At 42.7% G+C, this 16,980-nt stretch overlaps 1 protein-coding gene across 1 annotated transcript in view; it reads right to left on the bottom strand.

The window, feature by feature from the left end:
* Positions 1–16,980, bottom strand: part of LOC113959316 (E3 ubiquitin-protein ligase UHRF2-like) — a 124,713-nt gene that overhangs the window by 20,062 nt on the left and 87,671 nt on the right. The window contains exons 9-10 of the mRNA XM_027668244.1: positions 12,590–12,696; positions 7,521–7,683 (exon numbers count right to left, since the gene is read on the bottom strand). Coding sequence (XP_027524045.1) covers positions 7,521–7,683; positions 12,590–12,696 — 270 coding nt within the window. The remainder of the gene's footprint in view (positions 1–7,520; positions 7,684–12,589; positions 12,697–16,980) is intronic.

The following is a 16,980-nucleotide window of genomic DNA, read 5'->3' as shown; positions in this document are numbered from 1 at the left end:
TATGGGGGTGGCTACAGCAAGGGAAGAAGGTCAATTGGCAAGGCAGGGGTAAACCCATCTGGGCTGTGATGGCAAAAAGGCACAAAAAAAGTTAACAATGGCTCAGTTGGTATACCTTGCCCTGTTGAGCCAGGAGAAGGTAATTGCCTAATGTTTACTCTACCTGTTTTGCTAGAAGAACATTTTTAGGAGCACTGGTTAATATCATGTTCTGTTCTGCTCACTGGACCAAAGTCCTTGTTATAGAAAGAATGCTAAGGAGTAGTATACAATAGACCACTAGGTAATAAATCAGGTAAACTAGATGTTTGAATAAGATATAGAAGGCCCAGAGGCAGGATTTTGCAAGCTTGAAGAATTCAAGTCACCTACCTGTGGTGGTTTGAAAAAACTTTTCTCTGGGATAGTAATGGTTTGCCCCACTGATAATACTGGACCAATCAAAAGTTCATACGTGCCCTATGGAAATTACATACCCACAGAAACGGAAGAGAAGGTGGTGAAGATAGTTTAGAAGGTAGGTAGCCATGATCTGAGCCAGGAGGAAGCAGGGAGCCAGTGAGCCCCTCTGGGGGCCAAGGGCCAAGGGCCCCCAGTCCCCAGCTGAGGCTACAGGAGACCCAGTATAGTGTCAAAGCTGGACCGGGTCCCGTAATCAAGAGCTGAAAGAGTTTCCTTACTGTCAGCAGCAGCAGACATTGAAAGCGGCAGCGGAGCAGTCCTGAACAGAGACAACGGTGGCTAAAAGCCAAAAAGATAGCCAGTAGCAGAGAGATAACGTGAAGCCGGCTGAAAGACACAGAGATGTTCCTGCAGGAGGGAGAGCTGGCAACAAAACAGAGGAAAACTCAACAGAGCTGGTTTGGGGTAAGACTGTATTACTTTCCCAAAACCCAGAGACCTCCTGAAGAGGAGTGGTAGACTTCCAAACCCTTAGGGAGTCCCGAAATGAAGCAGCAGCTAGAGAGAGAGAGAAAGGAGCTGAAAAACCCATAGTCTTCCTGAGAGCTGAGCCAAGATGGAATGCGGAGGAGGTGGCCTTGCCCTCTGCTGCTGTTGCTGCTTCTATCATGCTGGCAAGTTGAGACAGAGCAGAAGAGCTTTGGTAAAACTGAACTGAAAGCTGCTTTCAATGTTCTAACCCAAGAGGAGTGAAGATCTACAAGGAAATCCCCCGAAGGCTCGGGCTCAGGGCTGGAATTTCTACAAAGTAAGAACAAAAATCCTGACTGCCATACTTAAATCAGCTGCCTTGGAAAAAATGGAGGACACTAACCAGTGCCATAAAAAAGCTGAAATGAAGGAACTGTGGCCTGAGAAGTGACAGAAAGACTTTTCTCTTTTCTTCTTGGACTTTTATTGAAGAAAAGGAGAAATTTAATTTAATGTAAATATATATATGTATGTAAATAAACCTTTGTAAATATTTTCCCCTTCCTCCCATATTGAGTCTTTTGTTGTGTCTGGAAACAAACTCTCTCACAGAGGCAAATTGTGGGAGGGGGCTTGAACCTAGAAGTTAGATTCTTGGGAGTTTCAAACCACCACACTACCAAAGAAATTGAAGAGGTCAAATTGAGGAAGAACAAGCGTGGCGACCACCAGGGGATAAAGGCTCAAGTGGCGACCACCCTAGTGAAGAACTGCACATGTGCCAAGGAAAATTCTGGAAAGTCTCCGCCCAGACACCAGTCTACTTATTAATATGCATGTTAGAAAGCGTAACCATGTATCTAAAGTGCATAAAATGGCTTGCTTTTGCACTTTTGAGCCGAGCAAGTTTGTCCAGCATGAGCTGGCTTGCTCCCAGTGTTGAATAAACAAATACCTTGCTGCTTGTCCTAGTTAGAACAGCTGGGACCGATTCATCACTGGATGGGTGTAGCCCAAAACTGTGTATTCTATAGCCTTCCATGCCATTTCCCAGCAACTGTTGTCAGTAGAGGCCTGCGAGGTGGGGGGACGTTCCTGTCCTCATGCCCTTTTATGGAATTCCCCACTCTGAGGGAAGGACTGAGCATCCTTTTATGGAATTCCCCGCTCTGAGGGAGGGACTGAGCATTCCTGCCTGAGCTGGAGAATATATAAACCTGGAGTTTCGGAACCTTTCCACCACTCGTGGGATCCAGAGGAGGACTGCAGCTCACCGCTCTCAGCCAGACTGCAGTTCACTGCTCTCAACTGGACTGCAGCTCACCGCTCTCAGCCTGAGACCACCACCCTCAGCTGGACTGCAATCACCACTTTTGACCGGACTGCAGCAGCTCTTCCACCGGCAGGTTTTTCCCCTCTCCCTTTGCTTTGGACTAAGGGGGGGGGCCCAGGGAGCACCGCTTTGTTTGTGCCCCGGGGTGCTGGGTTGTACTTTTGGGCTTTGTGGGTTAGGACCGGTTGCTTGTCTGTGTGGTCGTACTTTTTGTATTATTTTATTAAATTGTTATTCTGACTTGTAATCTCTCTTTTGAGTTGGGTTGGTTTCCCCTGCTGGTTAACTTTTAAACCAGCACACTGCTTAAAGATGCAAAGTCTCTGAGCAGTTATTTATTCCGAGGTTTTTCAGCATCAGTTGCTGCATTGTGGCAGGACATCACTGCATGGATAGAAAACATGACTCTGAAGGTGCGTCATGCAGATACATGCCCAAAAGCTGCACCACTGAGGAACATCAAAACAACAAACAGGCAGACAAGACTGTCAAAATTGAAGTGGTTCAGTTGGACCTGGACTGGGAGTGTAAGAGTGAGCTATTTGTAGCTCGATAGGCCCACGAAACATCGGGACATCTGGCGAGATGCAACATATGGATGGGCTTGTGATCAAAGGGTGGAGTTGACCATGAAGACTCATGAATGTGAAACGTGCAGCAATCAAGCCACACAGGTAGTCTCCCTGGAATAGAGAGCAGTGGTTGGGTTTCTGATATGGCAAATTGACTATATTGGCCCACTGCCATGAACATGCCAAGGCAAGCGCTACATACTCACCATGGTGGAAGCACCTACCAGGTGGCTAGAAACATATTCTGTAAACCATGCCACTGCTCGAAACACCATCCTGGACCTTTAAAAACAAATTTTGTGGTCACATGGTATCCCAGATATAATTGAGTCAGACAATGGGCTTAATTTCCAAAATAACCTCATAAACTCCTGGGCCAAGAAACATGGCATTGATTAAGTTCATCACATAAACTATCACTCACAAGCCTCCAGAAAGACTGAGAGATATAATGGATTGTTAAGGACTATGTTGAGAGCATTGGGAAATGGGGCATGGAAGCACTGGGATATAAGTTTAGAAGAAGCTAAGAAGAATTTGCTAATCAGCCTGGCCCTGCCCAAACAGAAGCCTCTACGTACTGTGGGAGGAGATAAGGTGCCTGTAGTGCATGCATGTAAGGAAGTCTCTGGGGAAGGAGGTGTGGGCTGCTCCTCCCTTGGGAAAAGACAAACCCATTTGCAGGATTGTCTTTGCTCAAGGACCTGAATGTACTTGGTGTGTAATGTGAAAGGATGGGGAGATCCAATGTGTACCTCAAAGGGATTTTAACTTGGGGGAAATAATCTGTAATGAATGTTGTGTGTTGTAGGAAGTAAGGTAGCAGGAACTACCTGAACCAACAAAAAGTAATCTTTGCAAGGAACCTGGTGACTGCAGTGATGACCCAAACCAAGCCAGTGTTGGTACCCAACAATCAAACACTTTGCTTCTCCTGTCCTGAGTAACCATCTTGACAGATGGGTCCCAAGTAATAGCCAGTTCTTATGAACATTTATTCTCTACTTCCCATCAGTAGCCAGTATCCAGTCACTTACTGGGAAGTAGGGCTGAAGTATGAGTAGCAGATGTTTAGGAAGAGAAATGCCTTAATAACAAATGCCCCCTGCTCATCCTCCTTTCTCTCAGTTTTTATTGCTGAGCACAATGTCATATGGTATGGAATATCCCTTTAGTAAGCTTGGGTCAGCTCACATAATTTGATACATTTACATATTTTCTAACCATCTCATTGTATCTGTTTCTCATTCCTGAAATTACCTCTTATAAATACTTACAACTGACCAAACTTACCCAAGCTATTTTTTTTTCATTTACTTCCATGCATGCCTTTTCTTTCTTTACTGAACTGCCTTCATCTTGACCCATGAGTTTTTAATCTTATTTTCACTCCCTGTCTCATTGAGGAGGGGGAGAGATAAAACAGTTTGGTGGGCATCTGGTGGCCAGCCAAGTTCAACCCACCACAGTGTTGAACGGAGTGGGACCTAGTAACGATCCCTGGGGGACCCCACCTATGACAGGCTCCCAGTCTGAGTAAAAACCATTGATCACCATCCTCTAAGTGCGACCTGTTAGCCAATTTCCTGCCCACCTTGCAGACCACCCAACCAATCTGTGTCTTGCCAGTTTGTGCAGGAGAAGGATGTGGGTAACAGTGTTGAACACTTTGTTGAAGTCTAGGTAAACAGCATCCACTACTCTCCCCATGTCAACAGAAGATGTTATTTTGCTGTAGAAGGTGATCAGGTTAGTCTGGCAAGATTTGCCCTTGGCAAATCTGTGCTGTCTTTTCCTAATCACCTACTTCAATTGGTTTGTGGTAGTTTCTAGGAGGACTCATTTCATTACTTTCCCAGGGATTGAAGCAACACTAACAGGCCTGTAGTTTCCTAGGTCTTCTTTTGGGCCTTTCTTGTAGATGAGTATGACATTTGCCCTCTTCCAGTCATCAGGGACATCCCCTGATCTCCATGACTTTTCAAAGATTTTGGACAGTGGTCTTGCAACAATGTCAACCACTTCTCCTAACACCTTGGGATGGATTCCAGGCCCATAGATTTCTGTGGGTTGAGCCCTTGCAAGAGGTCACAGACCAGCCCTTCCTCCACTACTCATGGGTTGACATGTGTTGTTGTAGCTACTTGCTCCTGTGATCTGGGGTCCAGCTACACCAGTAAAGACAGAGACAAAGAAAGTATTGAGAACCTCTGCCTTGTCAGCATTATTAGTGACTAGTTTGCCTGCCCTGTTCAGCAATGGGCCTGTGTCTTCCCTGTGCTTCTGCTTACTACTCACATACTTAAAGAACCCTTTATTGTTGTTCTTGACATCTCTGGCCAATTTCAGTTCTATCTGAGCCTTAGCTTTCATGACTGCATCTCTGCATGCCCTAGCAAGGTTCTTGTAGTCCTTGATAGCTATTTGGTTGCTTTTCCATAGCCAGTATGTTTCTTTTTTTGCCCTTAAGTAGTCAAAAGCTCATTGTTAAGCCAGAGTGGCATCTTGTTCTGCTTTCTTCCTTTCCCTTTGTAGGGGATGGACTGTTCTTGTGCTTCCAGGAAGCTGTTCTTGAACAACTCCCAACAGTCACAGGCTGCTTTGCCCTCCATGGATGCTTCCCTCGCAGCTGGGCTCTGAGTGTATTGAAGTTGGCCCTTCAAAAATACAGGGTCTTCAGCATGCTAGGCAGGATATTCCACAATGTTGTGATTGCTGTATCCAAGGCTACCATTGGTAGTTATGTTGTCAAGTAAGTCTTCTTGGTTTGTGAGCAGTAAATGAAGCAATGTGCTGTTCCTAGTCAGCATGTCCAGCATCTGTAGCAGGAAGCAGTCCTCAATGCATTCCAGAAACCTGATGGACAACTTGTGCACTGCTGTGTTGTTTTCCCAACAAATGTCTGGGTAATTGAAGCCACCCATGATGACCAGGTTCTGTTGGCCTGAGAATTCCTTGAGTGGCCAAAGTAAGGTTTCATCAGCCTCATCACCCTGATTGCGAAGATGGTAATAGATACCTACCATAAGATCCCCCTTGGTAATGATCCCTCCAATCCTGATCCAAAGGCCTTTGATAGAACTTTTGTGATCTCCATAATTCACCTCCATACATTCAAATTTATCTTTTAAATAAAGTGCAACTCCACCTCCACTTCTTACCTTCCAGTCTTTTTGAAAGAGCTTGTAGCCATCCATTGCAATCTTCCAGTCATGTGAGTTTTCCCACCAAGTTTCTGTGATTCCTATGACATCATAACTCTCAGACTGGGCACCAAGCTCTTGTTCCTCCTGTTTGTTGCCCAGACTACTTGCATTGGTATACATGGACTTAAGGTGTCTGGACTTGTTGCTGTTGAGATGGTCAAAGTGACACAGAAACAGACTTCTTCCAAAAGCAGGACAGGAGAGGGATAGATATATAGATCGATAGATCCTTTATTGTAACAAGTCACCAACATTTATAGCTCTTGGCATAACATACATGTTACATTACGATTGGTGTCTGCAAATAAACATGCATCAGGATCGGCCGCCCTGTAGCACACACGATGATTCAGCACCTGTAGACTCACAGCGACTAAGCTCCAGCAAGCTCGCTCTAAATCTGCAGAAAGCTCAGGGTATCTGCCTCTATAGTCCTGTCTTCCTTCTGGCAGACCTGCTGTTAACCCCGACATGGACTTGCATTGGTACTTGCACTGGTGAGCACTTGAGGTAGCTGGACTTACGGTTCTTGCCTTTGGAGAAGATTGGGGAGCATTCCTCACATCCTGGATCTTGGCTCCTGGCAAGCAGCAAACTTCCCTGACTGTATATCAGGCCAGCTGATGCAAGTGCCTCAGTACCTCTCAGCAGAGAGTCACCCACTACTAGCACTTGCTTCTTCCTTTTGCAGCTTTAATATGTGTTGCTGGTGAGGTTTCTTTCTGTGAATCTTGTTCATTGGTTTTGTCTGCTGTCAAGATTTCATATCTATTGCTGGTTGGTACATACAAGGAAATGGGTGGGGGTGATATCCTGTTGGCATGGGTCACCAGAGACCACGGCACCTCCTTCTCCAGGGTGCTGTTTGCTTTTGAAGCTCTTTGTCTGGAAGTCCTTGGAGGTCAGTGCCACAGGACCCTAGTATTTCTTCTTGCAAACTCTCAAATATACTCTGTTTCTTGTTCCCCCCTCCCTAATACAGCATAGCCCGTTAACTTCCTCCTTCAGCTCCTCCACCTGCTGCCTGAGTGACTCCACCAGAACACACCTTCCACAGGTGGAGCTTGCACCCTCCTCCACCCAGGGGTGTGGGGTACAGACTTTACAGCCCTCCACCTGGATAGCAGCTTCCCTGATAGGACACTGTCTGGTGGGTGGCTGCCTCCATTCATTCCAGGGTAGTCTGGCTAGATAGGTGGGCTCTCAGCTTCTGCAGAGCACAGCCCTTGCCAGGTCTCTGCCACCATGCTTCTGTGGGTAAGTAGAGCAGGAAGCACTGATAACTGGCAGAGCGCACAGCCCTTTCTTCACGTACATCTGTGTGAACTGCCGCACAGTCTTTCAGTGCCACAGTTAGAATGGAATGGAATACTTCCATTTCATTTCACTACAGAATGAAGTAGGCTAAACTATCCTCATGGTAACAAAAGAATTATTCCTTCAAAAGCCATAATGAAGAGTTTGCTATGTAACACAAAAGACATATAAACATGCCTTAAGACAAATGTATAGCTATATATACAGTAAAAATCATACCTTGTAAACGCCATCATATCTGTTGCCTTCCTCTGGGGCATATTTGCTGATCCGTCGTCCTTTTGAACTGCGCACTACTCGGACTGGCTTACCAGCTCTCCAATTCTTAGACTCTGCTCCATTTTTATCATCCAAAGGGGCATCACAGTTAAGGGCCAGTGCCCTGAAAATCACATTAAATATCTTTATAAAACAGATTGCTTCATGCAACACACTATTGAGAATCAGTGTGACAAGATCAAATTTGTTTGCTTTATCCTATTATGTTTACTGAGCAGAATAAGAATTTGCAGTGAATTCTTCAGTAGACTGCAATATCAATGGAAGCATTGAGATCAACTCTACCATGTGGGAGAATGGGAATACAGTATATTTAGTTCCTAATGTTCACAATGAAAACTCAGCTAGTACAGTTAAATAAAAGAAATCTTGAGGTTTAATTTTTTTTTAAAATAATTATTTCTCAAGTAACATGGAAGGATTTTAAAAAGTTGTAAGAATGGCAAATTATCTCTCTGACTATTCCATATTACTGCATATTTTTAGACTTTTAAAGTGGACATGAATTGATAAACATTACAAAAAAATAACACATGGAAAAAAGTACATACTGACTATCCAAAAATATATCTGTAGCAAATATTACTGTTCTTAGTCCATTAACTACCTAAGCTTAGGAGTTAAATGCCATGAACGAATTCATATACAAGCAAACCATAATGTTCTTCTTTTCTATGTATTTTTGATCTAGAAGCATATAGATGGATCATCAGAGATTCAGAAAAGAATAAATCATAGAGTCATAGAATGGCCTGGGTTGAAAGGGACCTTAAAGATCACCTAGTTCCAACCCTCCTGCTGTGGACAGGGACACCTTCCACTAGACCAGGTTGCTCAGAGCAAGCCAACCCGTCCTTTAACACTTCCAGGGATAGGGCATCCACAGCTTCTCTGGGCAACCTGTGCCAGTGCCTCACCATCCTCACAGTAAAGAATTTTTTCCTAATATCTAATCTAAACATACTCTGTTTCAGTTTGAAGCCATTCCCCCTTGAATATCAGCAAACACCACAAAAATATTTTCCCTTGTTTAGTTGGAGCCTCTCCCACATCCCATGTTAACTTTAAGAATGGATGACTGTTATAGATTAGGAAATCAGGGGAATTTTTCTTCCCCTGCCCCACTCCAAGGAAAAAAAAAAACGGGGGGGGGGGGGGGGGGGGGGGGCCTTTGGGTTTACAAAGGATGTAGCCTGCCTAGGTTAATGGCCCATTTGGAGAGACGGGAGAGGGAGGTGGGGGCTGGTTCTGTTCGGAGGGGTGAGGGGCAGACCGCGTTGTTGGCTCCTTGGGTGCAGACAGGCATTCTTTTTTTGGGGAGGGGGACCGGAGGTCTAGTTTTCTTTTGGCTGTTCGTCCTGGTCAGCTCGACTTCTCATCCTGCTGTCTTTGACCTGCCTGACTGTCCCGCTCCCTGGAGCTGCTGTGCCTCAACGGAGAGTTTGCTTGCCCGCGGGAGAGGAGGGGGAGTTTTTTGAGACACCACCACCTGAGATTGCGGTGAGTCCCCGTGGGAGTGTACTGCCTGCCTTTCTTTTTTCTTTTCGTCCCCGCGGAGGGGAGGACCCCCATCTCCTTCTCGGCTTCCTCACGCGGTCCGGGACCGCTCTCTCCAGCCCCCCTCTTCCCGCGGTGTGACTGCCGGAGCCCACCGCGCCCCCTGCCGACCACGACCAGGTACTGCAGGTCCTACACCTTCCAGTGATCCCACAGCGCTCCCCTGCAGGCCATAACAGGGCGTTGTTGTTTTTTGGGGTTTTTTTTCCCCTCTGAGATTACTGTCTAGTTCTTCTGTGGTTTTACTGCTGTTTTTGCCAACACACATATATCTTTCAATAAAGGGTTGTTATTTCTTCTGTTTTTCCACATTTTCCTCGAGTAAAGCCCCTTAATTTTGATATTACAATTGCTGAGAGAGAGGAGTTTGGTCTACCTCATAACTCATCCTCTTTAGCAAACAGTTCAGTCTCATCAGACTGTGACAATGACAATAAGAATTTGTATGCATGGGGAGGTGTGGTGGTTTGGGCTAGGCCTTCCTTGGTGACCAGTTTGTAACCAAGGAAGGGGCCAGATTTACCCAGTATTCCCTACGATTTTTACGTAAGCCAGATTATAAGAAGAAAGGAGGAGAGGCCTTCGCTCTCTTTCCTTCCGGCGGCTTGGAGGTGCAGGTTCCCTGCTGTTGAGTCTGCCGTGTTGGGGAGCGAGGCCTGGTGAGGCCTTGTCGACCTTGGGAGACGGAGGTTGCCGGCGATCGTCCCGGAGCAACTCTCAGTTGTCCCAAGGAGAGTGGTGATATATTTCCTTTGCTAACTCTTTAGTTACTAGATCTCGGGCTACTGATTTGGGATATATATATATTTTATTTTGGTTTTGTTCCCTTCCCCTTTCCCCTTCCCTTGTGAAAATTGTATATATTTTAAATTGTATATATAAGTGTAAATATATTTATATATATCACTTTAGCTGTCTCTCTCGTTTCGGGTTTTTTCTTAGTTGGTTGTTTTTTTCTCCCTCTTCTCCCTGAGGTTTGGGGGGGGGGGGGGGACTTCTGGTGGTAAGGTTTGGAGACTTGGCAGGGAGCCAGCTTCAAACTCTATCAGGAGGTAAGTATTGTTTTTGGTAGGAAGTGAAAATCTTTATGGATAAACCTTAATCCCTCCAGAAGGAACAGAAGTGAATAAAATCTTATGGAGACAGCTAGCATTCCCTAAAGGAACTTTAGAATAATGTAGAGCAACATTAAGCAATAGTATTTATATTGTCTAAATTCAGCTGTCTGGATGTCCATATAATTGATGAGCAGAAGTAGGTTCCAGCTTGCTCTGAGTCTCTCCTGAAGCACTCACTTGTCCTGGTTTTGGTTGGGATAGAGTTCATTTTCTTCACAGTGGCTAGTACATGGCTGTTTTGGATTTGTACTGAACATGATGATGATAATATAGAGATGTTTTTGTTACTGCTGAGCAGGGGTCACACAGAGCCAAGGCCTTTTCTGCTTATTGCACTGCCATGCTGATGAGGAGACAAGGGCTACATGGGAAATTGAGAGGGGACACAGCCAGGATAGGTGACCCAAACTGACCAGAGGGATATTTCCGATCATATGACAGTATTTAAAGTGGGGGGAAGAAGGAGGAAGGGAGGGATGTTTGAAGGCGTTTGTCTTCCCAAGTAACCGTTACATGTGATGGGGACCTGCTCTCCTGGAGATGGCTGAACATCTGCCCATGGGAAGCAGTGAATTAATTCCTTGTTTTGCTTTGTTTGCATGTATGGCTTTTGCTTTCCCTATTAAACTGTCTTTATCTCAACCCATGAGTTTTCTCCTTTACCCTTCTGATTCTCTCCCTGATCCCACCAGTGGGGCTGTGTGGGGCTCAGTTGCTGGCTGGGGTTAAATCACAACATCACTTTTATCCACTATTTGTATATGTGTCCTATTATAGACACTTGGGGTAAGATAGTATGAATCCCTGCCTGACTAAACAGTTTAAACATAAAATATTTTTATTGCCATACATTGATTTGAGTGTGGATGAACAAAAGTCTCTGGAATCAGGTTCAAACCCAACCATGGACCACAAAAGAAACAGTGGCACTCAGAAAAATATGGCAAAATCTACAGCCTGCAATATACAGAAAAGTAAGGAAAGGTGAAGTAATGCAGGTTTTAAAAGTATTTCTTTTGTGCAGACAAAAAAGAAAACATTCTGGACAAATGAAAACCCAAATCTGATTCTATTACATTCATTCAAACTGTCCTACTTTAATCATCACAAGGGTTAAGAACATTAGACCCAAAGCAAAGACTACCACTAGCCAGTCAAAATGGATAACTGGTAGCACCACATTATACTCCATGCATCTCAACTACTACAAAGCAACCAGACACATACTTTGCCAGTGGCTTTCACAACCATTTGCTGACATCAGAGGAACAAAAAGACTAAGGAGCTTAGGTTTTATTCCAGGTTCCAATAAAGTTTGCTTTAATGATTAAAAGCCACTATAAACCTGCTGTCCAAATCTATTTTTTGTCTCTTTTCTTTCCACACTCTTGCTTCTGTTACATCTATCTCCTCCTTCTCTGTCAGTATCCCAGTAAGGCTTTTCTCCTTTCTCCTCTGAGTACCATCAGAAAACCTGAAAGATTACCTTCCCACTCAATTTTGGTGCTTGACAGAAGCATAGCCCATTCAATGTCAGATCTGGTAAAGAGAGTTCCAGTCAATCTTAGTACCCTATAGCCACTGCATGGTTAGTTGCTTCATGCAGGTGGTATATATTTAGAAATGTAAAGGTATTGAGAATTCCTAGAGTTTAGGCAGACTGTTTACAGAACATAAATATACTTTAGGCAAATTTCCAATTTAATTTTTCAAACCTTTTTTTTTTCTTCAGTCAATTGTTTTTGCCTACAATTTGGCAAAAAATAAGCCAACTTTTATCAGGAACATGAAATTACACAACCTAAAGGCAAAATGATACTAATTCCTTGTTCTTCATACAAGGTATGAAGGCACTAAAGGCTATCAAATATATATAAGATTTCTTTTAGTATGGGTAAATTAACATACTTTCTTCATACCTAACTTTCATAAATTGTTAAACCATTTAAGATGAAACTTTATGAGAACAATCTAAGGCAAATACCCAGCACAAAAAATTTCAGCTTAAAAGGTTTAAGTTTGGCAAACTTCTAATCACCTGAAAACCAAGTCTTTTCATAAGAAGTCTTGGACAATTTCAAATAGATAAATATAAAATAGATACAAATAGATGCCAACTGAATCTGTAATATAGCAATATGTTTTCATTAGTTATAAATAATTCTTTAAATCAAAATAACACCATGTTTGACAAAATGCCTCTAAACAGCAGAAGGCATCACTGTTTACAGTAGCAGAAGATGTATAAGCAAATAAATTTTTCAAAATATCACTTTTAAATTAAAGAACTCTTTGGTCTGGAATTTTTTTTTTAATTTAGTCTCGAAAACTTACCTGTTCATGTGTGTTAATGTTTGATCAAATGAATGTTCTCCAATTCTTTTATTTCCAGAAAGATCTCTACCTCCACTCCCAGTATAAGTGAATTCATCTCCTCGGTCCTGTGTAAGAAGATTATCCTCCATTTTAGCATTCTGGATTAAAGCATCTGAACTGAAAACCTGTTCCTTCATTGGTTCTATTTACTCAAACAAGAACAATTGCCTGAGGCAAAATAAAACATGTGCTCTGTTTTATCATCATTCTCCTTTCAGAGTAACAATGACAGCAAAAAGTTACTGGTTCAGATGCAACATATTATATCAGAAAGTGATTATAAAAAAATACACCTGCCTTAAAATATTATTTGAACTCCTACTTTTAGTCAGACAGATATTTCTGATAGAGGGAATGCATTCTAGCTAGTATTTTCTGATTCTCTAACTTCACAGCTTACAGGAAAATCCCATTTGGAAAATGTCCTCACTTCTGCGTGTTCGTGGGACTGAGCACCAATACGGCAAAGCACTTTGTACTTTAATGCAAGTAGTTTACTTCAATAACACTATACTCATTTACTATCTGGTAAAAATGTTCAGGAAAAAAATACAAAGAAAGAAAGAGTTGTCTAAGGGTGGGGGTTTTTTGTTTGTTGGTTTGGGGTTTTTTGCATTTGCAGAGGTTGCCTCACCTAAATTTCAGTTGTTCTGAACTACTAAGAGCTTAGAAGGCTTTTTCAGATGCAAATTTTGTGAAATTGAATAAAGGTTGATTAAACATTCCTTTTAAACAAACTTTAAAAATAATTAAAATATACATAGCACTTAAGTGAAGCGACTATTATTATTTTTTCATTAACCTGTCACAAATTCATAATACTCATAACAAATCCAAGTATTTTAGAAAAGACACAAATATATTTATAATAATGTCTCTCTTTTAAAATGCAAATCTTTTACAAAGCATGAAGCATTGGTATGAAATGAATACTTAGCAAATTAGTAATTTTCATATGAAGTTTCAGAGCAGAAAACCTAAACATGCTGGTATTCAGTAGTAAAATTCAATTTCTAGCCACTATTAAATGTTTGATATTAGCATGGAACCAATACCAACTCACTGCAAGATTATTACAGCTATTTTATGACTGGCAATAACAGAACAGAGAAATGTCATGACAGAAAAATGTTGGTTGTACAGGGCCATAAAGTAATTATAGAAATGCTCTTTACATTAAACTGTGTAGAAAAATCGTAATAAATTCAGCAATAGAGCTACTAGAGTATTTATCTTTCCTTGTTATTTAGATATAACAAAAGGAAAACACTAGAAGGTAAAAAATTTGGGTTGGAAAAAAACCTGAAAATACAATATTTAAGGAAATTATAGTAATCACAAACTGGGAGGCTTTTACCTCTTTTACAGCATTGTTGAGACAAGTATTGGAATGACATATTTAAAGGGATGTTAAAAAACCTGGAGGGAAAGAAGCAAAGAAATGAACAAAACTGGAGAAACTCAGAAGAGACAAAGAGTATAGTCTGATTACTTTAGCAAGAAATATTTTATACATGTACCTTCATAAAGGTACCTTCATGAATACTGAAGACAAAAATACTTTTTATCTAACAGACAAATATAAATCAAGAAGAAATAGATAGAGCCTTAAGTCAAACAAATTCAGATGAAAGGCACATATTTAACTGTATTTATAATTAAGCAGTGGTCCTGGCTACAGAGAGGGGGTGAAGTGTGGCTTGCTTGCTATTCTATACCACCCATGTCATCACGGGGGGGTAAGGGTGGTTTCAGGAGGATGAAAAACGTGAGTGCATGCCAGAAGTGTGCCATTTTGTTCTGCCTCTTCCTTGGGGAATTTGCTGGGACCAGCCCTGCAGACTCTGTTCTCCCACCACCACCCATTCCTTCCTGTCACTCAGGAAAAATACAACTCCAAGAGGTGGCACCATGTGGAATTGAACCAGCAAGTGGTCCGGAAGCTCGAGACGTGACACAATGCAGTTGATCTGTTTTTTTGGGGGGTTGTCTGTCATTGTTTTTTGTTGTCTCAAGCTTGGGGACAGGGAATGCCTGCTGCGGAGAGTATCTGCCATCTTGTCTTTGTCTCAGTGGCCACGCAGAACTGAGTCAAGGTGGTGAATACCTTTTGTGTGTAAAGCACCTTCTCTTTTGTATACTTCTATTATTAATATTGTTGCAGTTACTGTGCATTTCTTATTCCATTGCTGTTTGTTTTCAGTAAATTGTTATTTCAACTCACAGTCTCTGCCTTTGTCCCTCTCTCACCAGGTGGGGGGGAAGGGGGGAGCAGCTTATTTGGAGTTTAATTCTCAGATGGTTTTTAAACCACCACACCAGTAAAACCAATTTCCATGGGAAACAGGGAGTTCTCAAAATTTTGAGGCCTTCAAAGTAAAATTAGATGAGTCTGGAAGATATTCTTTAGTTAGAGCTATATTTTAGATATTGGTCTTAATAAAGAGATAAGATAGATATAAGGCCTAGGCATACATACTTACTTGACCTATAAACCTTCAGTGTTCTACACACGAGTGGGCAAAATGCTATAGATTTCAGATAAACTGGAAATCCAGGAGAAGAAAAATGGGGCCAGTTCTGTTTGATATCTTCATCAATGAGGGGGATGAGGGGATCGAGTGCACCCTCAATAAGTTTGCGGATGACACCAAGTTGGGTGGGAGCGTTGATCTCCTTGAGGGTAGGAAAGCTCTACAGAGGGATCTGGACAGTCTGATTGATGAGTTGAAGTCAATCGTATAAAATTCAACAAGGTGAAGTGCCAGATCCTGTACTTGGGTCACAACAACTCCATGCAGTGTGATAGGCTTGGAGCAGAGTGGCTGGTAAGCTGCTCAATGAAAAAGGACCTGGGGGTGCTGGTCAACAACTGGCTGAACATGAGCCAGCAGTGTGCCCAGGTGGCCAAGTACGCCAATGGCATCCTGGCTTGTATCAGAAATAGTGTGGCCAGCAGGACTGGGGAAGTGATTGTCCCCACTGGTGAGGCTGCACCTTGAATACCATGTTCAGTTATGGGCCCCGAATGACAAAGACATTGAAGTCCTGGAGTGTGTCCAAAAAAGGGCAATGAAGCTGGTGAAGGGTCTAGAGCACAAGTCTTATGAGGAGCAGCTGAGGGGACTGGGGTGGTTTATTCTGGAAAAAAGAAGGCTCAGGGGGGACCTTATTGCTTGCTACAACTACCTGAAAGGAGGTTGTAGTGAGGCATGTGTCAGTCTCTTCTCCCAGGTAACAGTGATAGGAAGAGAAGAAATGGCCTTAATCCCGAAAGGGTTGTCAAGTATTGGAACAGGCTGCCCAGGTAAGTGGTTGAGTCACCATCCCTGGACGTATTTAGTGTAGATGTGACACTTAGGGACATGGGGTAGTGGTAGACTTGGCAGTACTAGGTTAATGGTTGGATTTGATGATCTTAAGGATCCTTTCCAGCATAAATGATGACTATGCTGCAGTCAGATGATGCAGTCTATGATGACTGCTACAGATCTAATTATGAGAGGTGGTATCTCTTAGCACTTTTCAGTATAACAGTACTCATTACCTCATTTCTGCTCATCTTCTCAAAAGAACTTTCCATGCTAGAATATCAGACTGAAATGGAGCTAGGGCCTAAAGAGTTAACTCTGAATACTGATCTGGGGACCCTCCTGCTCAGAAGAATGCAATGCTTAGCTAGTGATTCAGAGTATTTACAACTGGGGACCGGTTTGGGAACATGATCCCTTGGTCACCTGGTATATTACTGACACTCGGATGGTTGGATGAAGGAAGCATTAATTATAATACAATCTTACAACTCATATTGTTCCTTCGTAGATTACAAAAGTGGGATGAAGTGGTCTATGCCAAAATGTTTTTCACTTTAAGAAATAAGCCCGAATGGCAAAGGGACTGTGGAATAAACATCCCACCCCAAGATCCCTTTGTTTTGACATTAGAGAAAGATCAGAAAAATTTCAAACTGAAGGAATGCTGCTGCGATGCCTGTAGCATTGGACAGCAGTGTCTGAAGATAGGAAGGAGGAAGAAAGTATAATAGACCTCCAAGAACTATAGCCGAAAGGGCTAGAAATAATAAAACAGAAACACAACAGCACATATGAAATAGATACAGAAAGCATAGCAGAAAGCAGAGATGACCCGGAAGAAAGAACTAGTCATATCGAACCAGGGCTGCTGAACGAAAGGCTAGAGAGAAGACGGGGGGAAAAGTGAAAACTAAAACTGAAATTAGCCATACAATCGCCCCTCTTTGGCAAATAATGTCACCCTTGGGGGAGCGGGCAAGGATAAAGGTACCTCTCTCAGCAAGCGATTTAGACAGGTGAAGAGAGGATGCAAAT

Source organism: Corapipo altera, unplaced genomic scaffold (genome assembly GCF_003945725.1).
Source record: "Corapipo altera isolate COAL_440 unplaced genomic scaffold, ASM394572v1 61287, whole genome shotgun sequence".
Classification (NCBI taxonomy): Eukaryota; Metazoa; Chordata; class Aves; order Passeriformes; family Pipridae; genus Corapipo; species Corapipo altera.
Note: the sequence above shows the minus strand (reverse complement) of the source record. Positions and strands in the feature narration are given on the sequence as shown.